Source organism: Pan troglodytes, chromosome 3, assembly GCF_028858775.2.
Source record: "Pan troglodytes isolate AG18354 chromosome 3, NHGRI_mPanTro3-v2.0_pri, whole genome shotgun sequence".
Lineage (NCBI taxonomy): Eukaryota > Metazoa > Chordata > Mammalia > Primates > Hominidae > Pan > Pan troglodytes.
The window spans coordinates 7,754,910-7,781,550 of NC_072401.2; the positions used below are offsets into that span (position 1 = coordinate 7,754,910).

The 26,641-nt window shown below is 56.1% G+C and overlaps 2 protein-coding genes across 6 annotated transcripts in view; one reads left to right on the forward strand and one right to left on the reverse strand.

Annotated features, from left to right (window-relative positions):
• SORCS2 (sortilin related VPS10 domain containing receptor 2) overlaps positions 1-26,641 on the forward strand; it is a 552,106-nt gene that overhangs the window by 236,659 nt on the left and 288,806 nt on the right. The window lies entirely within an intron of this gene.
• PSAPL1 (prosaposin like 1) lies at positions 3,162-7,882 on the reverse strand. Its single transcript, XM_003310244.4, has one exon. It carries the CDS (start codon positions 7,739-7,741, stop codon positions 6,176-6,178), a length of 1,566 nt encoding a protein of 521 aa, XP_003310292.1. The 5' UTR covers positions 7,742-7,882; the 3' UTR covers positions 3,162-6,175.

The window sequence follows — 26,641 nt, forward strand, 5'->3', positions numbered from 1 at the left end:
TGGGGAGAATCCTGGCGCAGCCGGAGCTCCAGGGTAGCGTTAATGGCAGCATATCCATTGTGGGCACATGGAGGGTGACCTAGGGGGCCTCTCGGTAGAAGAGCAAAGTCTTGTGTGGCTGGACTCAGGCTCTGGGGGGGGGCTTTGAGTCACTGAACATGGCTGTTTTTACCCCATCCCTTGCTTCGGAGCCAGATCCTAAATGTGATCTAAGCATAGGCCTGGGGCCTCGGGCAAGAGCGCTGTCCCTCCCTGGGCTGTAGAGGTTTGGAAAGAGAGGGGGGCCTACTGTCCCCGACTTCACTCCTGAGCTTCAGCAGTGGGAGGATGGGCCAGAGCACCTCATGGGGACGGGATGAGACGGTGGCAGGGGCCGAGGAGCTGGGGTGCGCCTGGGACTTGGAGCATACTTCCTCTTGCCTTTGGCAGCTGACCATCTGTGTTAGTGCATTCTTGGGTTGGTATAAAGAAATGCCCGAGTCTGGGTTTCATTGGTTATGCAGGACACCCCAGGAGGTGGGGTGCTGGGATCTGCTTCGTGTGAGACTCGGGAAGCTCCCAGTCATGATGGAAGGTAACGAGGAAGCAGGAGTGTCACATGGAGGCAGGGGGCAAAGGAGTGGGAGGCAGATCTCACGTGAACTGAGGGCAGGACTCATTCATCAGCGGGGGATGGCACGGAGAGCCTTTCCTGAGGGCCCCTCCCCCACGATCCCATACCTCCCCCCCCCCGCCCCACCAGGCCCGACTGCAACGCTGGGAATCACATTTCAACACCAGCTTTGGAGGGGGCAGGCATCCGAACCATATCACCACCCCTGAGGGCGGGGGGATGGAGGTTGCAATGCAGCCAGAGGGCAGGAACAGGTTCGCTCACCTGGGGTCTGCTCTGTGGGCTCTTCTGGGGGCACCCATCTCCCTGAGTTTCCACACCCAGACTCCATCCAGCCGTCATCTGTGGGTCCTGGGGTGGGGCCCATCTGCCTGTGGCTTCACCTGGGCCATGGAGGACAACCTTGTTTTGCACAGCGTCCCTGGGGCGGCTGCTGGAACTGAGCACAACGGATTCATATTCATTTATTGAAAGATGGGCTCCGTATTGTATAACTGGAAGGTATGGCCACAGCTAGGCCTTGTCAGAAACACACAACCGCAGGGCGGCATCAGCACAAAGGGCAGACCAGAGGGCTGAAAGTGGTCCCAGAAGAGCCAGCGTTCATTCGCTCATCCTGTGCTCATGGAGCCTGTTCCATGCTGGGCTCTGTCTTGGTGACAGGACTGTGGCAGAGACCACTGAGACGAACTCCTGCCTCCTGCAGCTCGCATTCCAAGGGAAGCCAGGCCACAGCCAGATAGCCGAGTAGAGTCAGTTATGGGGCCGAGGGCAGTGAGGGCAGCAGAGACTAAGACAAGTGTGGAGTGGTGGTGGGAATAGCAGGTGGGGGCCGGAGGTGATGCTGGGCAGGGTTCTGCAGGGAAGGCCTGAACCGCAGGAGGGACTGAGAGGAGCATGTCTAGGGCCAAGCAAAGGCCCTGGGGTGGGCCTGGGGTGTGTGCAAGGCCAGGCCGGGGTGGCTGGAGAGGAAAGAACAAGGGGAGGGGCTGGGCTGCACCAGGGTGGGGTCCACCCGGCTGGTGGTGGGTTGGTAAGGGCCTCAGCTTTTATCTGCTTTTACTGGGAGTGAGGAGGTTGTGAGCTGGCCCGGACTTAGATTTTTGTCAGGATCACTGCTGTGATGAGACTAGACAGGAGGGGGTGGTGGCGCAGGGGAGCCCAGACCCCAGGAAGGCACCTCTTCACCAGTCTGAGTGAGCCGAGTGGCTGGCTCACAGGGTATGTTCACTAGCAGGATTAGTTGTCACGGTAACCTGGTAACCATGCTGCTGGATAGGGATGTGGGGCTGCTGTGATCATTTCACAGACGAGGAAAATGAGGAAAGGAGAATGTAAGGGTTTGTCCAGGGGTGGCAGAGTTGTTGACTTTTGACTTGGTGCACTGCATTGAGGCACATGCGTGAGTGTGTGCCTGGGGTTGGGCCTGCACACCCCCTGCCTAGGGCTTTGGGGAAGGTGCCTGTGACATCACGATGTCCCTGCGGGATGGCTGGAGCTGAGCATGGGCGTCCCTGGTGCTGCTCTATTCCACCCCAGCTCCCCGGAGATGTGGCTGGGGGCTCACAGCAGCTGGGCATCCCTGCACCCATACGTGCTCTCAGGGCCTTGGCATCAGCATTTGGCTAATTTACCAGGTCCCATCGCCTCTTCCACCCTAAGGGCATTTGGTGAGGAAGACATGAAGAAAACAGCAGCAGAGAGTGGTTAAGGTACTCTGGGAAAGTGAATCCGCCTTACCAGACCTGGAAATCACAGTGTAACTTAAAGATCTGTAAAAATATAACAATGAAAATGCATTTTAAGAGGCTAGCTGGAAGAACAGAGAAAAGACAGAGGTGTCATGGAAGGACGTGCCTAGAAAAGCCCCTTCCTCTGTGCATGCACCCGGCGGGCCCCTCCCACAGGGCACCCTCCATCCTGCGGAGGACCCGGGGAGGTGGGGTCACCCAGGTTAGGGATGAGGACCCTGAACCAAGGCCACAGAGTGGTGGGGTCAGGACTTGCACGTGGACATATCGTGGGTCGCGGGTGTGAGGACAGAGAACACACGCCCTGAGCCTGCTGCTCCCTCCACTACTGGCTGTGTGGCCTCGGGCAAGTTATTTAACCTCTCTGGTTTCAGCATCCACCTCTGGGGAATAGAATAAGAATAGTCCCTGTCTCACGGTGGCTGTGGGGGGTGGGCCATGAGTGAAGCCAGCACAGCTCCTGGAGCCATGCCCGGCAGGCTGGCAACCCCCGTCCGGTGCACAGGGGCCACTGTCCTGGGCCCTGTGGTGCCTGGCACTCGGGTGTGCTGGGGAAGCTTTTCCAGGCCCGCTTCTCGTTGTAAGGAATAGATTTGACTTTCATCCCTGGAGGTCACGGGAAGTGAAAGTGGGGGAGGGAGCGTGGACAGCATGGGCTGTCCCTGACGTGCCCCTCCAGGGCTCAGGGCTCACTGTTCCCACATTGAAGGTGGCTGTCCCCACGGACTGCTCTTCCATGCTTTCCAGGAGAGCCCTGAGTTTGTATAAATTATTCACCAAAAAATAAGAGACAGAGAGAGAGAACATCATTGGGTATATTTGTATCTGGTTTGAAGTTTCTAACAACACATCACTTCTAAGAAAAGCCCCAAGCCAAAACAAACAAACAACAAAAAAAACCAAAAACAACAACAACAAAACAGCTGGACCACCAAGCCCTTTTCCAGGCTCCCACAGCCCCTCTGCATCCGGTGTGGCCGAGAAAGCCCGAGGGGCAGCATCCCTAGGTGTTCTGGGACGTCCCAGGCCTCCGCCTTACGATGGCATCTGAAGAATGCCCAGCATGTGTCTGGATGAAGGTGCAGGTACTTGCTCGGCTCTGGCAGCCCGGCGGGAGCCCTCTCCCTCCTCCCAGGCAGAGATGCTCCTCTGTGCGGCGCAGTCACCACCTCTGGGAAATCCATGCTCAACATCTGTCTTGATTTCCCATCCTTGCTGGGATGGGTCTCCCAAACTTCTAGGCCCAGTAGGGCCAGCTGCTCTTCTCCTGGGCTGGCATCTCCTCTCCCACAGCTGGACAGTTACAGCGCCCTCCCCTGAAAAGCCTTTTCCAGCCTGAACGCAGCGGCTATGGAGTCGTTTGGATGGACTCCTTAAGCCTCAGTCTCAGTGCTGAATGGTGGTGCTGCCATCAGCACCAGTGGGCCCGTCCCTTGCTCCTCCTGCCTCTCTGCCTTTAGACCCCAAGGCAGCCACCCCCCACGGGCACTTGCAGAGCACCTCCTGTGTTCCGGGCTTGGTTCCGGGCACAAGGGATGGAGGTGACTGAGACCCTGCCACAGGCCTCCACAGCTTTGGTGGCGGATGAGTGAGTGGAGGGGTCAGAGGGCCCCTATGGGGGTGGGGCAGGGCCGTGCTCATGACCTGGGTGTGCAGCTGGGCCTGTGGGGTCATGGCCAGTGAGCTCCGTTCATCACGGGCAACCATCTAGTGGAGACGCATTTGCTCAGTGGGTCTGTGGGAGCAGCTGGTACCCAGGCCCAAGGGGTGGGTAGGGAAGAGGGTGTGGGGACACCCCACCCTGACCACCCACTGCAGGTAGCTCTGGGGTGGGGGCAGGTGGGCTGAGCTGGGCCACCTGGCAGGTGTGGCGCTTGCCCTCTCCCGGCCTCTCCCAGGTGACCTGTTGGGGGATTTCAGGTCATGTCACACATCCTTCCCAGTAGGCATCCTCCCGACTCACAGCCAAGCCAGAGGAGGGCCTATGGCTCCATCCTGTCCCAGAGAGTGTGTCAGGTGGGAACACCTACCGGCAGGCAGACAGAGAGCCTCTGGGGCTGCTCCTGGAGAGGGTGGGTGGTCTCAGGGGAAGAGGCAGATACTGAGGCCAACAACTTCGGGCCCCTGTGTTTTGGAGTCTGGTGCAGAGCTGCCTTCCCATGGCCCATCCGGTGGCCAGGCACGACCACCACCCCTTGCTGGCCTTATCTTTTGTGGGACTGCCCAGCGGGCCCAGCCAATAGGGGCCACTTCTGAGGCATCCAGAATCTCAGGCCCAGTGTGCCTGTGTTCCTGGGGCGGTGGCCCAGGTCTGCGACGTTTACCTAAGAGCTCGGGTGTGGCCTCTTGGAAAACAGCACCCGCTCACATCCCGTCCTTCCAGGCCTGGCGCACCTCTTACTCAAGAGGAGAATTAATCCATGGGCCTCAGGTGAAATGCCAGCTTCCACCCCCGGGACTCATGTGTGCGGCTCCCAGATGTGTGAGCACCTCCTGCGTGCAGATGCTGGGCCAGCTGCAAGGACACTGCAGGGTCATGCCCAGGGGCTCTCCTGGAGGGGGCACAGTGTCTTAGGGGGGCCACACAGCAGAAGCAGAAACCACAGGAGCACTTGAACCCGGCTGGAAACCCCCCCGGAGGCTTTCTGCCAGAGGGGGCACCGGGGCGAGGTGGAGGCACCAGGGTAAGGTGGGGGCTGTTGTAGCAGCTCTGGGATCTGCGCCTTCCCTGAGAATAAAAACACGGCACACGGCATTTGGAGAACGCTTGTGGTTTATACAGCGCTTGCACCGCCAGACTCTCCTGGGTGCCCCGCTGGGCCCCTGAGATGGGTTTTCTGGTCCCAGCAGACTCATGAATGCCGGTCTCAGGGGAAAGGGGCTCCAGAACGTTTCTGTGAATTGTCTCAACATTCTTGTGAGGCAGGTATGATCATCCCCATTCTACAGATTAGAAAACTGAGGCTCAGACAGCTGGAGGGCCGTGTTCACCGTCTTTGCCCTTGCTGCTCCACACCCCGGTGGCCACCCCAGACTCCTCCGGCTTTTCCCGGGAGCTTTTGCCTGGCATGTTTTGCTCTCCTGATTTTGAGCACACCCCAAGACTTTCCTTCTGCTCATTACCAGGGCAGCGGAGGGTCTGGGGTGCAAGGAGAGAGAGGGACCCTGTAGTGGCTGAGACATGGTGGGGGACTGCTCCAAAGCCCAGCAGCCCTTGGAGAATGTGGCCAAAGCCCCAGACCTCTCCCCAGAAATGTCCAGGGTTACGTGCTTGTCATACACACCTTTGGCAGCCACCCCTAGGGACTCCAGGTTGAGAAGCTCTGGCCTGAGCGAGACCCAGACTCCCACCCCCAGCTGTTGACAAGAGGTAATGACCCCACTAGTGATGGGCCCTCGAAGCCTCCATCCACCCCTGCCTCTGCTCACCCCGGCCATGACCCCAGCCTGGCTCACAGCCGGACGTCCATCCAGCAGAAGGTAAAGGGGCACCTGAGCCCATGGGCAGGCTCTCATGGGACCACCGGCAACATCTCAGCCTTGGAGATGAAAGGGCAGCCTTGGCTGGGTCAGGGAGTGGGGCACATGAGTGTGTTCCGGTCCAGTAGAGATGCTTTCGAGGGCAAAGCTGTGCAGCACCGTTGTTAAGAGAGAGGCTTTTGGGATCAGGAATATTTGGCTTTGAACTTCAGCTCTGCTCCTTCCCAGCCTCCCTCCTCAGAGCTTCAGTTTTTCATTTGTGAAATGGGGATGGGGAAAGCACCCACCTCATGGGCCTCGCTAGCAGGCTCTGGGTCTCTGGCGGCCACGGTCACGCGTGTTCCCCAGCGTGCAGGGGCGTCTCTTTCCATACGTGCTTCTGGCAGTGTTGCACAGCGTTGCACAGCTTGGCGGCCTCCTGGCTCCTGCACCAGAAGCTTGGGCCCAGGGCACACTGGTCAGTGCCCAGGAGTGGGGTCCTGGGGCCGTGGCAGGCCCCCACCTTCTTGCACACAGCCACGGGGTCCATCATGTCCTTGAGACTCTCAATGAGCACGGGCTCGTACTGGGTGACGAAGTGCTTGCACTGAATCATATAGGGCAGCGGCAGGACGCTGCAGCCACCCTTGAAGGCCATCAGGATGTCTCGCTTCGTGCTCTTGCTCTCCAGGTTGTGGGAGGACACCGTGAGCAGCCTCTTGCACCCATTGCAGAAGCTGCCCTGGTTCTCCGCGTCCCACTCTGGGGACGGCACGATGGCATAGGCATCATGGACTGCCCGGGCCCGCCTCCGGTTGCCACACAGACGGATGAACTTGCACACCTTCTCTGGGGTGATTTTGGCCACAAGCTGCACCAAGGAGGGGCTGTAGGTGTCCACCAAGATGATGCACTCCTTCGTGATAGAGGCAGGCATTACCGAGCACACGCGCTCCAGGGCATGGGTGATCATGAGCTCAGAGCTGTTGGACATGAGCCAGTGGTCCAGCTTCTGCACCACGTTCATGCACACCTCACAGGTCACACCGGCCTTCATCTGCATCTCGCTCTGTTTCCTTGGCAACCCCAGCTCCAGGGAGGGGACCCCGTCCATGGCCACTACTTGAGTCAAACGGGCAGGTGCCCCTAGCTCCTCACAGAATCCCCCCTTCCTGCAGAGCTCCTGCGTGGGGAGAAGCCTCAGTGCTTGGTCAGCAGGGACAAAAAACTGGAAGAGGTAGTTCTTGCAGAGGACAGCCAGGCCAGGCCCCAAGGACTCACACTGCTCCTGGATGTTCAGGTCGGCCAAGGTCAAGTTGGACCGGACAGCCTCCTGGAGTCGGGAGACCTGCCGTACACAGTCTTGGCACAGAGCTCCTTCAGGCGCCTGGCGGGGGTGGAAGGTAAGGGGCCCATTGGCCATGAATGGAGCCACAGCCTCAAAGGTGTCCTCTTTGGAGAGTGGCCTCAGGGTGGCCAGGTGCCTCTGCAGCGGCTCACAGAGGCTGAGCGCTGTGCACACCTGTGCCGGGGCGCTGTCCGGGGCCCCACGGAGCATGCTCAGGATGGCCGAACTGTGGGCATCCACCATCCACTTGCATCTGGCTGAAGACTCCTGGCTGGGGAGCCACTCACAGGTCTTCATCACCAAAGCCAGGATGTCAGACTCCGGGGCGTCAGGGTTCAGCCCATTGCCAGCGGCGGCTGCTATGTCCTGGCATACATCGCAGGGCAGAGACTTCGCGGTGGGTTTGTTCCAAACGGCCCCTTGGCAGTACCCCACAGCCCCGCACCTGGCAGCTGTCTGCAGATCCTGACACCACACCGTGGAGCCCTTTGCACACTCCTGGGGGCCTGAGGTTGGGCTGGCCCTGGTGGCCCCCAGGAGGCTGGGCAGGAGGAGCAGGGCACACAGCATGCTGCCCAGGGACTCTCTGGCTCCAGAGTACCCAGCAGTGGCTGCTGCTATAAACCTGGCTCTCCTGCCTGGCCCCAGAGGAGGCGCAGAAGGGCGGCCCCACCTCCTGGCCACTCCCACAGCCTGACTCACACCCTGTGCCTGGGGATTCCTGGCCTCTTCGCCTTTGCTCTTGGAGTGCCTGGAACACTATCCCTCCCCTCTTTTCCCCTGGATAAGATAAACTCTTAGCAGTTTTCTGAGCCTAGCTGATACGTGAATGAAGCTCGGCTCCTAGGAAGCCCTCCTGGCCCCTGGGCTGTGTCCCCCACCCTCCCCCTGCTGCAGTAGTTCCTGGGGTTCCCTTCCCTGCAGCTCACTGTCCTCTCCTGACTTGTGTGGCCTGGGTCCTCTCCTGGAATGTGAGCCCCCCTCACACCCCGAGGAGTCTCTGCCCCCATTCTGGGAGGTACAGAAAGGCACCCTCTGCTTTATTTGCTGAAGATCGAGTGTTCCCAACGACTGGCCACCCCCTGGATGCCGCTGTTTTCTAATGTGGCCTCAGGGCCACGTGCCCAGCTGGGGTTCTGCCCCTGGCTGTGCTGTTCGGGGAGTTAGTCTCTTTGAGCTTCAGGTCTTAAACTGTGAAGTGGGAGAGCTGTAGACCTCACTGCCACACCGCAAAAGCCACTTGCAAACTCAGGTCCTGAGCCCAGCCGGTTTCTTCATTCTAGAAATGTCAATCAAAGGCTGAGTGTGGGCTGGTCTGTAGTAGGCGTAGATTAAATGTTTGTTGAAGGTACACACACACAAAAGAGGTTTGTTTCGTTTCTGTGTCATCTGTTATCTTATCTTTTTCTTCTTCCTTAGTTTTTAAAATAGTTCTTAGGCAAGAGAGTCAGCTGGGTGAGCACGCACAGGCGCCTTGCCTCGGATCCTGTTCATTAAGTGGAGAAATCTGGAGTCGGCCTCGCCTCTGGCCTAATTGCCAAACAGCGATGGAGTGGGCAGGCCAGAGGTTTGATGGCAGGGGGCTCCCCTAGCCCCACATGTGGGTGTCCTCAGCTCAGCTTCCTGGGCTTGGGTGCCCTGTAGGAACACACTTCCCAGTTATGTGGGTCGGGCAGCCTGGCCTGAAATTGCAATAGCCACACATGAGGAATGCGATAGTGCAGGGTGCTTCCCACCAGCCCTCCTGCTGGGTACAGGGGTCAGGAAGAGAAGACGGAAAATAGGATTTGCTGAGTTCTTGCAGTGACTTCCAAGGACTCTGGTTGCTGGGGACCAGTGGAGGGGACAGTCTTAGGGAACAGGTGAGCCTGGGTGTGCTCAGCTGCAGGATGGTAGCTGGCCAGCACGTCCAGGTCATACCCCAGGTGGGGCTGGAGACGTGGGTGTCCTTATCTGGACTTGGCTCAGCCAAGCACGTGTTGATGCATTTCTATGGGCTTATGATGGGCCTGCCATTCATTCAGTCCATCGCCTGACATTCCCAGGGCACCCACTCGCATCCCACCAGGACTTTGGGCACCAGGCTGAAGCAAACAGAAGGGCCTGCCCCTTGGCGTGAACGCAGCTGTGTGCCAGACTTCCTGCGAGTCCCTTGAGACCCCACCCCCACGGCGCTGCCTTGGTCTCTTGCACTGAGGGGGTGCGACCCAGGAGGCCAGAATGTCCTCCTCATCCTGACATCCCTTGAGCCTAGCACAACATCCCGATAATGAAGGACTTCTTGGCTCGGCATTGTCTTTGTAAGATTGACCCATGCTGCTGTGTTTAGCTGTAGAGCCGACATTGTGGTTTCTGGGTAGAACTCCACTGGGCAGGTGGAATGCCCCACTGGGCCCTGGGTGTGTATTAATTAGGTCAGTGCACCACCGTGGATTTGTCTACTCTACCCTTGATGGGCCTTTGGAACAATTCCACTTGGGAGCCAGTAGGAGTAACGCTGCCCCGAACACTTCTGTGTATGTCTTGGATGCACACGTGTCTTCCCTTCTCTGCTGGGTTTTATGGAGGAGCGGCACGGATTGGGCATGCGTCATGTGTGTTGAGCAGGTACTGCTGGATCACTTTCCAAAGTGGTTGTGCCCGTTCCCACTCCCCTCAGCAGCATTTGAGGAATTCTGATTGCTCCATGTCTGTTTTGTTTCGGGGACTGGGGTGTTTTCCAACACCAACGACCGATTCTTACAGATGCCGACTGGGAGCCCTGTAATTCCTTTCAGTTCTGACACCAACTACCTGGAGTTAGCACAGGCCCCACACGTTAAGGGCTCAGCCCCCACTTTAGATGCTAATAATCACAGGTCCGAGGTTGGCACCTGTACTTCTCATGAAGTGGCTATAAACCAGGGTCCTGAGACCCCCTCCTCGGGTTTGATAATTCTCTAGGGTGGCTCATAGGACTCAGGAGACCGTTTGCTTACATTTCTTATTTATCATGAAAGATATGACTCAGGAGGCTGTGTACAAGGCAAGGACTAGGGGCCGGGGTGCAAGGCTTCCACACCCTCTGGGTGTGCCACCCTCCTCACGCCCCCATGTGTTCACCAACCCAGAAGCTCATCAAACCGCATTGTCCAAGAGTTTTTCCAGAGTTTAATCTCCAGCAGCCCCCACCCCTTCCCAGAGGCCAGGGGGTGGGGCTGGAAGTTCCTGTCCTCGAATGGCTTGGTCTTTCTGGTGACCAGCCCCATCAGAGGCCATCTAGGGACCCCACTGTAGGTCACCTCATTAGCATAAACTCAGGTGTGGTCAGAGGGGGTCATTATGAACAACGAAATACACTTCTGTCACTCAGCAAATTCCAAGGGTTGGAGCTCTGTGCCAGAAAGTGGGGACAAAACCAAACACATTTTTTTTTATGCCATGGGGGGTATGATGTTGGATTACTTAAAGGATGGCTGCAAGAAGGGTACAAGGCACTCCCGAGTACCTTTGCCCAGACACACCTGCCCCACTTGTTTCGAGGTTCTCACTGCCCCTCCCTCCTTTCCTCTCACCTGTCTGTCCACCTACCTAGCCACCTACCTGTCTGTCCACACACATGTATATATTTGCACATAATTTTTTTATAACCTTCGAGCGTAGGTGGAGACATTGTATCTCTTTACCCCAGTTACTTTGGTGCCTATTTCCTAAGGACCAGGACATTCTCTCATAACCACGGCGCATTTATGAAAATAAAGAACTGTGGTGTGGATACAATACTAGAATTTAACCCACAGCCCAGTTCAGCTTTACCAGCAGCCCCAGTGCTGCCCCATGTGGCATTGATTTCCCAGGTCCAGCCCCAGTCCAGGCTCACACGATGCAATTCCTGGTCATGGTGCCTCAGAGGCCTTCCATCGGGAGCTGATGGCAGCTTTGTGTTTTCTTTTGTAGCACTGGGGAACCAGCTGGTTATTTTGTAGAATGTCCCTCTGTGCAGGTCTGACTGGGCTTTCCTCTTGACCAGACCCAGGTCATGCATCGTGTGGGGGACCATTGTTGATTTATCAACATGTGTGATCTTTGATCACTTGGAGAAGATCTACCAGCTTCCTTCTCTGTAAAGTTATTTCCCACTTGTAATTAATAAGCAACATTTAGAAAGGTATTTTGAAAATATGTAACTATCTTGTTCCTCATCAAATGTTTATGCATTTATTTGAGCACCTGCCCATCAATTTCCTACCTCTGTCTTCCTTCTCTATTGATTAGTTTGTATTCTTCTGTGAATAAAAAAGCTTTATCTCACCTTCCTCTCTCCTTCCTTCTGTTCCCTTTCTCCTCCCTCCCTCCCTCCCTGCCTCTCTTTTTCCTTCCTTCCTCTTTCCTTTTTTCTTTTTTAAAAGACTCAGAATTATTTTTTACTTATGTTTTTTTTTAAAAAAGCTTATTTAATAGACTATAACCCAATACACCTGTCCCACTTGCTTCGAGGTTCTCACTACCCGTCCCTCCTTTCCTCTCACCTGTCCACCTACCTAGTCACCTACCCATCTGTCCCCCCACACGTATATATTTGCACATACTTTTTTCATATCATTCATTGTTTTTGATGCCTAAATTGTCCCAGATGTGATCTGTGGGAGTCCCCTCAGGCATCCTTCTTTGGCACTTCTGTACTTTCCAGTACAGGACATGTTCCAGGCTCATCTTTTTTATTCCTCGAACCAGCCCTGGAATCAGCCTGTTCTCCAGGGAACATGGTGTTTAGAAACCAAGATCTGGATATGAAATGTGCTCATTGCTCCTGTGCTGTCGTGGCTTTTAGGCCCTCTGAGTGAAAACCTTACCTCTTCCTGACATGGGGTGAAAGAGGAAGGAAGGAAGGAGTTTGTATATATATATACAAACACACACATGTGTATATATAACATATTCATCCATCCATCTTCACAAGACTACGAGTTCATACTGATACTTCCAACACTCAGTGCAGTGTAACTCCCCTGCCCAACAGTGAGAGGCTTGGCTCCCGTGATTTTTAACTTATTTACCCCTTACTGAACCCTAGAATATATCCAAGACATTTTAGAAACACCAATCCATAGCACTGTGAAATGCAAACCCTGCTAACTAGAGCTCTCTCTTGCTACACGTTTCTTTTTATTCTGCTGAGATAAATTTCACCTACAGCTAAATGCACACATCTTCACACACCTGCAGAACGCACACCCTAGTCAAGGGGCAGAATGGTCCTGCGTGCTCCTTCCCAGTTACTTGTCAATGAGAGCAAACACTTTTCTTCCACAGATTAATTTTGCCTGTTCTTGAACCTTATATTGGTGGAGTTGATCAGGAGGGAAAGGATGTCCTCCATCCCTGCCTCTTTCGCTTGATGTTATGAGATCCAGGCATGTTGTTCCCACAACTGTAGGCTGTTCCTGCACCTTGCTAGGCAGTGCTTCATTGTGTGGCTTTCTGACACTCTATTTATCCACCATGAGCTGGCATGGGGTGGTTTCCAGTTTGGGGTTATTCAAACATGGCTGCTCCAAACATCTTGGTGACGTCAGATGGTGTGCAGAATGTTTCTGTAGGGTGTGCACCTGTGGGGGCAGGTGGGTATGTGCTGAGCAGATTCCCCAGGACTTCTCCGGAGTGACCACACCAGCTGCTGTCACCCACCCGTGTTGCTGGTGCTGGTTGCTGCCTCTGGCTCTGATTTCACCCCTTCAGAAAATGCAGAGAATGGTATCACACACATTCATCCTCCACCCACACTTTAACAAATGCTACCATTGGCTGTATTTATTTATTTTTTTGTAAACCCCATTTGTTTCAAAAAGCTACTTGCAAGGTATTCGCATTTTCTCCCCAAGTAAAGACGAGCCTGGCCACAATGGAATTAGGGAGCGGGGGAGGAGGCTGCCTTGTGGGTAGGACCCTGACCTGGAGCCTGGGACCAGGGAGGAGGGAACAAAGAGGGGAGCTCTCTCCCCAAATAATTGTTCTGGGGGGACAGAGCCTGCCTGTGGCTTGCTTCAAGGACAGCCATGTTTCAGAGAGTATAAGGGAGGGTTTGATGCTGACCAAGGGAGAGCATGAATAGGAACAACATGCTTACCTCCAATTTCTGAGGCTTTGGCCCTTTCACCCCCATTTCACCATTGGCCCTTGTGGCCCTGCCATGCAGAAGGGAAGGGGTTACCTGGTGTACACAGTGCCACATGCTACCGTTCCTCTCTCTGAATGAGGAGGGGCAGGGTAACAGAGTTGCCTCCTTCTCCTGAAGCCCAGTGGGGCTTGCCCAGCCTGCTCTGGAACTTGGGGCCTAGACAGCACCACCTAACCTGTATCCCATCCCCTCTGCCTGGTCACCAGCTGCTGCCACTTGCTCCCTGCCCACTCCCATGCTGCCTCTCCTCCCCTCTGCCCTTCCCAAGTCTCCTGGGTGACCCTCCTGTCCCTCTCTGGGGCCCAGCTTCATTGCCCGGCCACATGGGGCCTCGAGGGTGGGAATCATGGGTCACTCATTTCACAAGCATTTTCCAAGCCCTGCTGTGAGCTGCGTGGTGGGGGCTGCTGGGTACTAGGGGCTCACTGGGGATGAAGATAGATGAGGAGTGGCTCTTTGTGGTGGAGAGACAGACCATGAATGAGTGACCATGAAGTGACTACTCAAATGGCAGGCAGAAGGGAGTTCTGTGGGGTGAGACCGTGGGGGAAGGTGGAGATCTGGGGAGAGGTGATGGTATCGGTCCCTGGGAAGCAGGTGTGAGCTCAGCACTGGGATAAAGTGGGTACCCAGGGGAAAGCACCCCAAGAGGGGGACTCGGCAAGGGCAAAGGCCCCAGTGTGGGCACAAGCTGCCAACTGAGTAGCAGGGAGGGTCAGAGGGCAGGTGAAGAGTGAGGCTAGAAGGAGTTGTTGGCTGCTTCTGGGAAGATGGAGGTGGCATTTCCCAAATACTGCCTTTGCAAAAGCTGGAAAGAGCCGCACCCCAGGTGAGGGGCAGCCTGAGGCCAGGGTCGGGGCTGCTTCCAGGTGAGCAGCAGTTGTGGGAAAGGCGCTGCATACAGAGGCCTGCTTCTGCCTGGCAGAGCTGGGCAGTGAGTGGGGACAGCCTGATGAACTGGGTGAGGGTGGCTGGAGGCTAAGTGGGATGCCCTGACTCATACCTGAGCCGAGTGTGGGTGCCGAGGCCTGGGCAGGGTGCAGGGGAGGCGCAGGCCGGCAGGAGAGGGAAGCGCCCTTGCCATAGCCCCTTCCCAGTCAGAGATTTGAGAAGCCAGGGAAGGGTAGAGCCTGGGATCTACCCAGCCCAGATCATCATCCACCCCTTCCTCCAGCCCAGATCACCATCTACCCCCTCCCCCAGCCCAGATCACCCTCCACCCCCTCCCCCAGCCCCGCCCCGCCGCAGAGGTCAACTCTGAGGCTGTGGTTTCTGCCCTGTTTCATGATATCAACAAAGCAGAGAGCAGCACCCCCAGCCCAGCCCCAGCACGTGGCCTTTAGCAGGTGCCCTGGAACTCATGTGAACAGTATGGAGGTTCCTCAGGCTGACAAAACGATGTACCACAGACGGGGTGGCTGAAAACAACGGGAACTCCTTTTGCAGTTCTGGGGGTCTGACATCCAAAATCAGAGTGTTGGCAGGGCCGTGCTCCCTCCGAAGGCTGCGGGGAGGCTCCTTCCTGCTTCCTCCCAGGTTCTGGTGGGGGCCGGCAATCTTCCCCGGGCCGGGGTTTGCAGCCGCCTTGCTCTAGCCTCTGCCTCTGTTGTGGCTTTCTTCTCTGTGTCTCTGTGTCCAAATTTCCTTCTTCCTATGAGAATACCAGTCATTGGATTTAAGGCCCATCCGAATTGAATATGACCTCATCTCAACTAATTACATCTGTAAAAACCCTAGCTCCAAATTACGTCAGATCACAGGTACCAGGGTTAGGACTTGAACATATCTTTTTGGGAGGAATGGGGCACAATTCCACCCTCCACTGCTGGATTCTGGGCGCTGGTGACCTTGACCTTAAACTCAACTGTGGTTCAGATCCAGCCTTGGCCCTAAGAAGTCTGGAACGGGAGGCCCCCTGTGGTGCACAGCATCTGGGGTTAGGGCGGGCACCCGGGTGTTTGTGGAGCACCTAGGACTCACCAGTCTCTGGCTGCTGCCTCTAAAGCCCTTCTGAGCGCACAGCCACGAATGGAACCTCAACCCCCTGAGACCACACAGGCCTGAGACGCAGGGAGCTTTGGGAGCCAGAACCCTGGTTCCTTAGTCCCTACAACCTGAAACCTTGAGAGATGCTGAAACTTCCAGCCACAGTGGCCCCAACTCGACACTTGGAAGCCGTGTCCTAAAGCCTAGCCTTATCATAAGGTGCAGAGACCCAGGGTCCACGGCATAAGGACCGGAGACCACAGAAACTTAGGTGTTGAGACTCAGGACTTTGGGGCCTTGAGGCCACACCTCCAGAGTCAGAAACCTTTCTGGGGCCTCAGCACCTTGGCGTTAGAGGGAAAAGTACAGAATGCTGAACTGGCCAAGTATCTCCCATGTGGCCTGGCCTCCTTGTTCCTGAGTCTGTGGCTCCTCCCACGGCATCAGAAGGCCCATAGGTGGTTTCCCACAGGGATCCTCCCCAATGTGGGCGTGCCAGCCTCCACCTCCCTGGCCTGGCTGCCGCTGCTGGCCGATCTTAACACAATGGGCCCCACATGTCCACCTGTCCCCAAAAGCTCCTTGAGCGAGTTGGGAGTGCCTCACCCACAGGTAAAGGGGCTGTCTTATCCCCACAGGTGAAGGTTGAGGGCTGGTGAAATAGGCAGAATCTCTCCTTCCCTGTTACAAGAGGGGAAATAGGCAGATCCTAAAAGCAAACACTTGTACCATGTTTATTTGGCTTTATTTTCATACGCGTATTCAGCAGTTATTTACTAAGAGCCTACTATGTGCTGAGTGCTATTCTAGGTCCTGGGAATATTTGAGTTAACAAAACAGACAGAAACCCTGTACTCTTGGAACTTATATTCTAGCGGAGGAAGCAGAAATTAAACAACACATAATAAGTGTTACAATATGGAGGAAAGTGATGAGTGAGGTGGAGAGGTGGAGACATTGTATAGGTTGTAAGGGGCCTGGGGACAGGAGCATGTGTGTTCAGGGGAGGCCTCTGTGATTCAACAAAACATTTGAGTGTAAACTTGGAGGAGCTGAGAGAGGTCAGTGTCTGAGTGTGCACCAAGCAGCAAGGCCAGCCTGTGCAAAGGTCCTGTGGCAGCTGGGTGCAGGAAGAACAGGGGCCAGGAGACTTGAGCGGAGTGATGGGGGCAGGAGCAGAAGGCGCCGCGGTCAGAGGGATCGTGTAGGTGGACTCTGGTTCTTCCTCTGAGGGTAGTGGGGAGCCATAGCAGGGTTTTGAGCAGAGGGCTGTCATGATCCCATGGTGCCTCTAAAAGGATGGATCTGGGGCCAGGGTGGAAGCAGGGAGCATGTTGAGGAGGAGTCAGAGGCGACTGTGGTGGTCTAGAGGAGAAGCCACAGGGCCTCAGGTGGCGACCGTAGGTGACAGGCTGCAGATTCAACATCTGCTTGAAGTTAGAGCCAGTAAACAGGATTTGCAGTTGGTTTGAATGTGGCATGTGCGAGGAAGAGAAGAGTCAGGAACACACCGAATGTTTGGCCTGGGCCACTCGGACAATGAACCGGAGGAGGCGACCCAGGCAGGCAGACCTGTTGGGCTGTGGTTGCAACACGCAGGTGGCCTGATCCAGGGCAGGGAGCAGAGGGAGGGCGGGGAGGGATATAGGACTGGGCCATTGCTGCGGGCGGTGAGAGGGAGGGGTTGGGGGAGGCCCAGACTTGCAAGATGGGCTGGCTGTCTCTTCTCCCAGGAGGTCAGGACTGGGTTGTGGGAGGCAGATGGAGACCGCAGGGCCAACCTGGTGAGGGTGAGAGTCTCTGGGACATGCCTGCAGAGGCACCCTTGCGACAGATACTTGGGACTTGGCAGTAAGGACCAGACCTGAGGAGCAAGTACAGAAGTCACAGGCTCTGGCTGGTGTTTGAGGTTCTGAGGTTGGGGACATCCAGGGGAAAGCTGGGGGAGAGGAGCCAGGGTTGATGGGGGAGAGCCGGGTCTGGAGGGGGCTGCTGGCTTCACAGCCCAAGATGTGGGAGGGCATCCTTGGAAGAGCATGAGGCCTCCTGGAGGGAGGAATTTGGGTGACTTTGAATCACAGCTGCCCTCCATGAGTGGAAGAAGGCCTGGGGTGCAGCAGCAGGTCCTGTGGATGGAGCGGGACCGAGGGGAAGCACCAGGGCTGGACTCATTGGCTTCTCTTCAGGAGCTGGGCGCTGAAGGCAGAACGGGGCGGGATGGAGGCCAGGATAGGGGCTGCAGGGAGGCCAGAGGAGGAGGCAAGGGCCTAAACGCTTCTCTAAGCGGCATTGCTCAGGATGTTGTGGCCCTGGGCCAGTCACTCACCTGTCAGGCTGCCCTTTTGTCAGGGTTGAGGCAGACCCAACCCTCCTGGGTTGCTGGGGGCTGGATACATCGGGAAGTACAGGACTCCAGAGAGGCCCAGGGATGGCTAGCTGCTTTTCCTGGTCAGAGCTGTCATCCCTGGGGCCACAGGCAGCATCCCCACTGGCCCTGAGAGTAGAGGGATGGGGGACAGGTGCTCACCTGCCCAAGCCTACCCCTCACACGTGCACAGTTCCTCAGGCCAGAGCCAAATGCCTCGAAGCTGCTTTCTTTCCTTTGTCTTTTCTTTCTTTTTTCTTTCCTTCTCTCCCTCTTTCATTCCTTTCCTTTCATTTCTTCCCCCTTCCTTCCTTCCTCCCTGTCTTCCCTTCTTTTCCCTTCCCTTTTTGTTGAGCTTAAAGCCAATGAAAGAGGTCAGACTGGGGGTTGGAAGGATGGGGATAAAGGAAGGAGGTAGGGAGGGGAGGGGAAGGGAGGGAAGAAAAGAACCTTATTTCCCAGCAGAGCTGAGCATCAGTAAGCCTCTGATGTCGCACAGTGAGTTGGAGGGACACAAGCACTTGGCCCCATGCCCCACCCACCCCAGGAACTGTGGGTGGCTTTCAGCACCGTCCCTGCCATGGCACCTCGCAGCGGCGTCCGCAGCATCAGGGGCTACAGGTGGCTTCACTAGGGATTGGGGCTTCAATATATGAATTTTAGGGGACACAATTCTACCCATAGGGTCATCATTGAGTATTTGTGAGTGTTGGGGTACAAGCTGGGGTGCTGTAGGATCGTTCCAATCAACTCAGATGCCTGGGACACTCCTGAGGGGCTGCCCCTGCAGCTGGCCTTTCCTGAGCCCTCGGGAGGGACTGAGCCTGCTCCTCTGTCCCCAGCATGACCCTGAGCAGCCTTGTTGGGGTGATGAGGGGTGGAATCCAGGCCTGGAGTTGGGGCTTGAGCGCAGGGGCCATGCTTCCTTTGAGCCCCTGTTCCTGGCATACAAGGGGGTGCACCCTAGTTTTAATGCCAGCTGTGCCAGGCATCCCTTAGCAGTGGCCACCGGGGCAACTGTACGTGCAGTGTCGTGGGGAAACCCCGGGGCATGGAGATAGGACCTGTGTCGTTCCTGGAGAAACCACTAAGCCACTGTGAATGTCAAGTCTGCAGGGTTAGCCCCATTTCCCATTGCAGAAACTGAGGCTCACCCTAGGTCATGGCAGCCTGCTGCAGGACTAAGGTTTCCTTCACCTTCAGCCGGGCTGTCTCTGAGCCTGGCTCACCTCCTCACCCCACTGTGCTGAGATACATCCGGGGCTGGCTCTCCCAGCACAGAGAAGAAGCCATGTCACCTTTACTGACAAGTACTTTTCTTATAGAAGCAGGTCCCAAAAGGACCCCATGTGCTCAGTTCTGGGGGCTGGAAGTCCTAGATCAAGGTATGGGCAGAGTTGGTTCCTTCCGAGGCTGTGAAAGCAGTTGCATCCTCCTTGTAACTCCCTGCAGGGAGGTTACTGGGTTGCTGAGGGGAAGCGTGCCTAGGCCCTGGCCCTGGTGACTGAGAGTGGATCATGTCATCCTGAGCATCCCCTGCCTGTGTGAGCTGACTTCTGCCTCCGTGCCTTGCCTTGTGTGTAAAGAGAGGATCCTACTAGTGCCTGACAAGGGTTAAAAGTTAGAACATCCGGCTAAGTCCCTGGCACATGGTAAACCCTCAATATAGTGTCCATTTTCCAGATGGGAACACTGAGGCTTAGGGAAGTTCAGAGCCAGGGTTGACCTGAATTTACGCTTCCGATGAAGCCAGTATGTGCACATGGATCATTGTAGATCCATGATTTCTATTTGGATTTTTCTTCCATTCTGGAAAGGGTTCTGTTTTGCAGGAAGAGATAGATATGCAACTCACAAATAAGTCCATCCATGCATTGGGACTGTGGACCTCAAAACTTGGCTGCCAGAGCACGGGGGTTCTCCAGGCTCAGCAGCCGTGGGGACAGGCTCGGGGCAGGACCCCGAGGAGGCTGCTGCTCTTGGAAGACGGAGCCTGGCATTTCGAAACTGGAATTATGAAACAAACTACGACCCAGGATGGAACGGAGCCTGTGCATCCCAGGATGTCCCACAGATGGGAGCATTCTGCATGTGCGTTTTGGGTTACTGAGAGAAGTGAAACACTGCAGATACGGCAGAGGTGTTTCTCCCCTCCCTCTGTCCCTAGATGTGGCCTTCACACACAGGCTGATGCGCTCCCTTCCCATCCACGCCTGCTCGGTTTTGCCACATATGCCGCTGTGCTGCCGGCCTTGAATGTGTATGAGCGGCTCATGCTGGGGTCAGCGGAGGCTCGCTCTTCTTCACCCTGTGTTACGTCCAGGAAACACATCCGTGTAGGTAGGCGAGAGTCCACTGTGGGAAGAACCAGCAGTGTGGCTGCTTTCTTTCTGAGGCACAATTGTGTTTTGTGCCCCCCACTGTCCTGCTGCTCCAGGCCCTGTGGTGTGCAAGCAAGCAGGGAAAGCGGCCGGGATGTGGCGCCTGGAGGTGGAACTGCGGCGCAGGGCAAGGGGCATCTCCCACGTCACCCAGTGTGGCCAAGGCGTGCTTAGAACCCTGCGCCAGCCAGGCACAGAGAGAGATGCTGGACTCTAGGTTCCTGTAGTCCAAGGAAGGGTTTTGCCTGCCTGTCTTCCTCCCTTCCTTCCTCTTCATTCCCTCCCTCCTTCATTCCTTCTCTTCTCCCCTCCCTCATCTCCTTCCCTCCCTCTCTCCCTTCCTTCTTCCATGTCTCCTTTCCTTTCCATCTCCTTTCCTTTCCATCTCCCTCCCTCCCTTCCTCTCTTCCTTCCTTCCTTCCTCCCTCCCTTTCTCTACCCTCCCTTGCTTCCTTCCTCTCCTTTCCCTCTCTTCCTCTATCCCTTCCTTCCTTCATTTCTTGCCTGCCTTCCTGACCTCCTCCGTCCCTGCCTTCCTCCTTCCCTTCCTTTCTCTCTCTGCCTTCCTCTCCCCTCCCTTCTTCCTCCCTCCCTTCCTTACTTCCTCTCCCCTCCCTCCCTTCCTTACTTCCTCTCCCCTCCCTCCCTCCTTTCCTTTCTCTCCCCTCCATCCCGCCCTCCCTCCCTTCCTCTCTTTTCCCTCTCTCCCTCCCTTCCTCTCTTTTCCCTCTCTCCCTCCCTTCCTTCCTCCCTCCCTTCCTCCCTCCCTCCCTTCCTTCCTCCCTCCCTTCCTCCCCTTTCTTCCCTTCTCTCTTCCTTCCCTTCTCCCTTCCTTCTTCCCTCCTTTCCTTCCTTCCTTTCTCTCTCCTCCCTCCCTCCCTCCCTCCCAGCACCTTCACAATAGCCCAGGATGGAACATACAGACTGACCAGGAAACAAACCCTTGCTTTTCTTCCTACCTATGGGTGAATTTGGGCAAGTTACCACGTGACGTTGTGCCTCTGGTCTCCCTGCCTGTGAGATGGGGATGACACTTCCTGCCTGACAGGGCTTCTGAGACCCAGCACCAGGTTCAGGATGCACCTGGCCCTTGGTAGATGCTGGGGGCTGCCATGCGTTTGTTGATGGATTCACGTGGGGTGGGCTTGGCTCTGTGCAAGGTCCTCCGGAGCCCCCACATCCTCCTCTTCCATGTTGGCCCTGGAGGGAAGCAGCTTCTCAGAAGACAGAGTCTGTGCTGTCTCCAGCCATCTTTGGCCTCAAAAATCGCTCCAGTGTTCCCGGAATCCAATGGCAGCCCCACTAGCCAGACATTTCTTCACGCCTAGGGTTCCCAGGAGCCACCCCTCCCTCCCAGAGAGGTTCATGAGGAATGTACTTGGGGCTGGCGGGAGAGGTGGGAGCTGGGGAGACATCTGGAAATTCTCGATCCTTGAAATTAGTTAAACAAATAATGTTTGCTTTCCTGCTTACCCTCCAACAACCTGAAGAATGGGGCCCCTGGGACATGTGGGGCTGTGCGTTTTCCTGTGTCTTGTCAGGGTTTCTCCAGAAAGGAGGGTCCCAGGATGGATGTGGGCAAGGCCCTTGGTGCCTTCGGGACCTGGGCTCTGCAGACTGCATGTGGCTTCAGACAGGCGGCCCCCAGTGCCTCAGCCTCAGTGTCCTCATCTGTGCCTGGGGTACTTGCTGGCAGGGTCTTTAAGGACCCCCTGTCTGTGACTCATGAGCTCTGCCTGGTGGTGACAGGCTCTCTGGAGCGACACGGTGTGTGACCCTCTAGGCTGTGGGAGGAATTACAGGAGCCAGGGAAATCATCACTTGGCTGCCAAGCTGGAGGGGGCAGCTGCAGCCCCTACGCCTGCTCTCCAGCCCTTTCTTGGGCCCCCAGGTCCCCCAGAAGTTGTCAGCCATCACGGTTGAGTGTCAGGCGAGGCCCCATCATCTTTGTGTCTGCTCAGCAGCCTCTGGGTAACTGTGACCAACATGCCAATGCCCCCATTCCAGGTCAGGCTCCCAACCTTGCCCCGCAGGACTCACCACAGCTGTAGGTGCTGTGTGTAAGGATGCATCCGTGCCTTCTCTCACACACATATGTTCCCCAGCTGTCCAGGGCTCTCCTGCCCTGAGCTCCAGCACCTGGATGAGGCCTGGCACATGGGACATGTCCATCCGCAGCAGACTGAATGAATCTGAGTGAGTGAATGAGGGAGTGAGTGCATGAATGAGTGACTGAATGAATGAATGAGTGAGAGAGTGAGTAAGTAAATGAGACAGTGAATGAGGGAATGAATGAATGAGGGAAAGAATGAGGAATGAGTGTGTGAATGAGTGAGTGAATGACTGAATGGATGGGAGAGTGAGTGAACGCATGAGTGACTGAGTGGGTGAATGAGTGAGGGAGTGAATGAATGAATGAGGAAGTGAGGGAATGAGTGAGTAAATGAGTGAGTGGATGGGAGAGTGAGTGAATGCATGAGTGACTGAGTGGGTGAATGAGGGAGTGAATGAATGAGGAAGTGAGGGAATGAGTGAGTGAGTGAATAAGTGAATGGATGGGAGAGTGAGTGAATGCATGAGTGACTGAGTGAGTGAATGAGTGAGGGAGTGAATGAGTGAGTAAATGAACGAATGAGTGAGTGAGGGAGTGAAAGAATGAGTGAGTGAATCAGCAAGCAAGTGAATAAATGCGTGAATGAATGCATGATGGAGTGAGTGAGTGAATGAATGAGTACATGAGTAAGTGAATGAATGAAGTGGCCTGGGGCCTGGGCCTAGGTCTTCAGCAGCAGCAGCAGCGGCAGTGGGGCCTGGTCTCTGGGAGGCCCTGCCACACCCCAGCTGGGAGCCCCGAGGCCAAGCCACTGCCCTCCCTGGGCCTCAGTTTCCCATCAAGGGATGGGGAATGGTTTCCAGATTCCACCCTCTCAGCAGCTGGCAGATATCCACGGGGCACACCTCTGTGTCAGCCCAGTGCTGGGTGCTGGGAATACCCAGCTCTCAGACCTGTCCCTACTCCTGAAGAGTGTACAGTGGTGACATGGGGGACCAGCCTTCCACACACCTGACATGCCCCCACTGGGCCATTCACGTGCTGTGGGCACACAGGGCAGGGCAAGCCTTAGTGGCATACAGTCTGCCCATGGGCACAGGTGGGGTTGAGACCCTCAACTGCCACCATAGGGATTCTGGGCCTTGCCACTGGGGTGGTGGGGGGGCTATAGAAGTGTTCAGAGCAGGAGTGTACCAGGCTGGTTTTGTGAGTCCCAGACCCCACTGGTGCAGGATTGCAGAGGAGTGAGGGCCAGACTGAAGCGGGGAGCTCAGAGAGGATGCTGAAGCCCCTCCAGGCTTCTCAGGGCCAAGGCTGGATCTGAACACTCCCTGACACCTGGCAGGCAGCACCTTCCTCCTCCCAGGACAGGAGCGAGATCCCCTGAGGTGCTTGCGCGAGTGCACATTTGGCCAAGGCAGGAAGTGCCCTTCACAGTGTGAGCCAGGCCCTATTGTCTGCCTTCTCTCCCCAGCTGCCCGGCTCCTCCTGCTCTGCACAGGCTTCCCCTCATCACCATGAATGTTCCTCCTTGTGCCACACACCCGACACCACTGACCCACAGCTCCCACTCTGCCTTCCAGATGGAAGGCTCTTCTTTTTTTTTTTTTGAGATGGAGTCTTGCTCTGTCACCCAGGCTGGAGTGCAGTGGCACGATCTTGGCTCACTGCAACCTCTGCCTCCTATGTTCAGGCAGTTCGCCTGCCTCAGCCTCCTGAGTGGCTGGGATTACAGGCATATGCCACCACGCCTGGGTAATTTTTGTATTTTTTAGTAGAGACAGAGTTTCACCACATTGGCCAGGCTGGTCTCTAACTCCTGACCTCAGGTGATCCGCCTGCCTTGGCCTCCCAAAGTGCTGGGATTACAGGCATGAGCCACTGTGCTCGGCCTGGAAGGTTCTGTTCCGCCTCTTTTCTGCTGGCCAAAGTCTATGATGCTTTTCTGTTTTCAACCCAAACACACATCGCCCCCAACTGCATGCAGTTTTCCGTGAGCCCTGCCCCAGCCTTCTGTAAGCTATGTGCTCACCTGCTGACTCCTGGACCAGAGGATCTGGACCCACGAGGGCACGGGCAATGTCCGGGCCTCTCTCTAGCCACATGCCCAGCAGCTGGCTTACCGCTCTGTGCCTCAGTTTCTGCCTCTGTAAAATATGTCAGTAGCAGGACTCAGCTCCTGGGATTGCCGGAAAGATGAGGTGAGCAGCACCCGGCAGAGCGTAAGAGCTTGGACGTGTTAGTGTCAGGCGCCATGTTGGGGTCAGGTTCTGTGTTGGGGTCAGGCACTGTGTTGGGGTCAGGCACTGTGTTGGGGTCAGGCGCCGTGTTGGGGTAAGGCTCCGTGTTGGGGTCAGGCACTGTGTTGGGGTCAGGCTCCGTGTTGGGGTCAGGCGCTTTGTTGGGGTCAGGTGCCGTGTTGGGGTCAGGCGCCATGTTGGGGTCAGGCGCCATGTTGGGGTCAGGCGCTGTGTTGGGGTCAGGTGCTGTGTTGAGGTCAGGAGCTGTGTGTTGGGGTCAGGAGCTGTGTGTTGGGGTCAGGCGCCGTGTTGGGGTCAGGCTCCATGTTGGGGTCAGGTGCTGTGTGTTGGGGTCAGGAGCTGTGTGTTGGGGTCACGTGCTGTGTTGGGGTCAGGAGCTGTGTGTTGGGGTCAGGTGCTGTGTTGGGGTCAGGCTGTGTGTTGGGGTCAGGCTCCGTGTTGGGGTCAGGTGCTGTGTTGGGGTCAGGAGCTGTTTGTTGGGGTCAGGTGCTGTGTTGGGGTCAGGTGCTGTGTTGGGGTCAGGCTCTGTGTTGGGGTCAGGAGCTGTGTGTTGGGATCAGGTGCTGTGTGTTGGGGTCAGGTGCTGTGTGTTGGGGTCAGGCTCTGTGTTGGGGTCAGGAGCTGTGTGTTGGGGTCAGGTGCTGTGTGTTGGGGTCAGGTGCTGTGTTGGGGTCAGGCACTGTGTTGGGGTCAGGAGCTGTGTGTTGGGGTCAGGTGCTGTGTTGGGGTCAGGCACTGTGTTGGGGTCAGGAGCTGTGTGTTGGGGTCAGGAGCTGTGTGTTGGGGTCAGGTGCTGTGTGTTGGGGTCAGGTGCTGTGTTGGGGTCAGGCACTGTGTTGGGGTCAATAGCTGTGTGTTGGGGTCAGGTGCTGTGTGTTGGGGTCAGGTGCTGTGTTGGGGTCAGGTGCTGTGTTGGGGTCAGGCTCCGTGTTAGTGTCATGCGCCACGTTAGGGTCAGGCACTGTGTTGGGGTCAGGAGCTGTGTGTTGGGGTCAGGTGCTGTGTGCTGGGGTCAGGCACTGTGTTGGGGTCAGGAGCTGTGTGTTGGGGTCAGGCACTGTGTTGGGGTCAGGAGCTGTGTGTTGGGGTCAGGCACTGTGTTGGGGTCAGGTGCTGTGTGTTGGGGTCAGGTGCTGTGTTGGGGTCAGGCACTGTGTTGGGGTCAGGTGCTGTGTGTTGGGGTCAGGCTCCGTGTTGGGGTCAGGCTCCATGTTGGGGTCAGCCTCTGTGTTAGTGTCATGTGCCACGTTAGGGTCAGGCACTGTGTTGGGGTCAGGAGCTGTGTGTTGGGGTCAGGTGCTGTGTGTTGGGGCCAGGCTCTGTGTTGGGGTCAGGTGCTGTGTTGGGGTCAGGCGCTGTGTTGGGGTCAGGCTTCGTGTTGGGGTCAGGCTCCGTGTTGGGGTCAGGTGCTGTGTTTGGGTCAGGAGCTGTGTTGGGGTCAGGCACCATCTTGGGGTCAGGCTCCGTCTTGGGGTCAGGCTCCGTGTTAGTGTCATGAGCCACGTTCGGGTCAGACGCAGCGTTAGGGTCAGGCTCTGTGTTGGGGTCAGGCTCCGTGTTAGTGTCATGAGCCACGTTAGGGTCAGACGCAGTGTTAGGGTCAGGCTCTGTGTTGGGGTCATGCTCTGTACTGGGTTCAGATTCTGTGTTAGCGTCAGGTGCTGTGCTGGTATCAGGCGCCGGGTTAGCATCAGATGCTGTGTTAGTCCACTCAGGCTGCCAAAACAAAACACCTGGGACTAGGGGCTTAAACAAGAGTAATTCCTTTTCTCACAGTTCTGGAGGCTGAAAGCTTGAGACCAAGGTGTAGGCAGGGTTGGTTTCTCCTGAGGCCTCCCTCCCCGGCTTGCAGATGGCCGCTATCTCCCTGTGTCCTCACGTGGTCGTCCCTCTATGTGTCTGTTTCTTGATCTCCTCTTCTTATAAGGATATCAGTCCAGTTGGACTAGGGGGCCACCCAAATGTCCTCATTTAACCTTAGTTACTTTAAATGTCCTAGTTCCAATGACAGTCACATCAGGTATTGGGCGTCAACCCAGGCATTTCAGGTGGACACAATTCTGCCCGTGACAGGAGCTCACTGGTGTTTGTGATGTGAATGAATGAATGAAATTATGCGAATGAGGCATTTCCCTTCTGCTGAGGGAAATCACAGCCACCGAAGAGTTGGTCTCTGTTTCACATTCAGGACAAGCTGCCCATCCACCTTTACATGCATTTTTTTCCTCTGTTTCCCACCCATAAGCCTGAAGGGTGAGAGGGGCGGG

What these genes read in the sequence shown, in the direction of transcription:
- PSAPL1 (XM_003310244.4), bottom strand. Translation starts at nt 7,741, where the DNA reads ATGCTGTGTGCCCTGCTCCTCCTGCCCAGCCTCCTGGGGGCCACCAGG.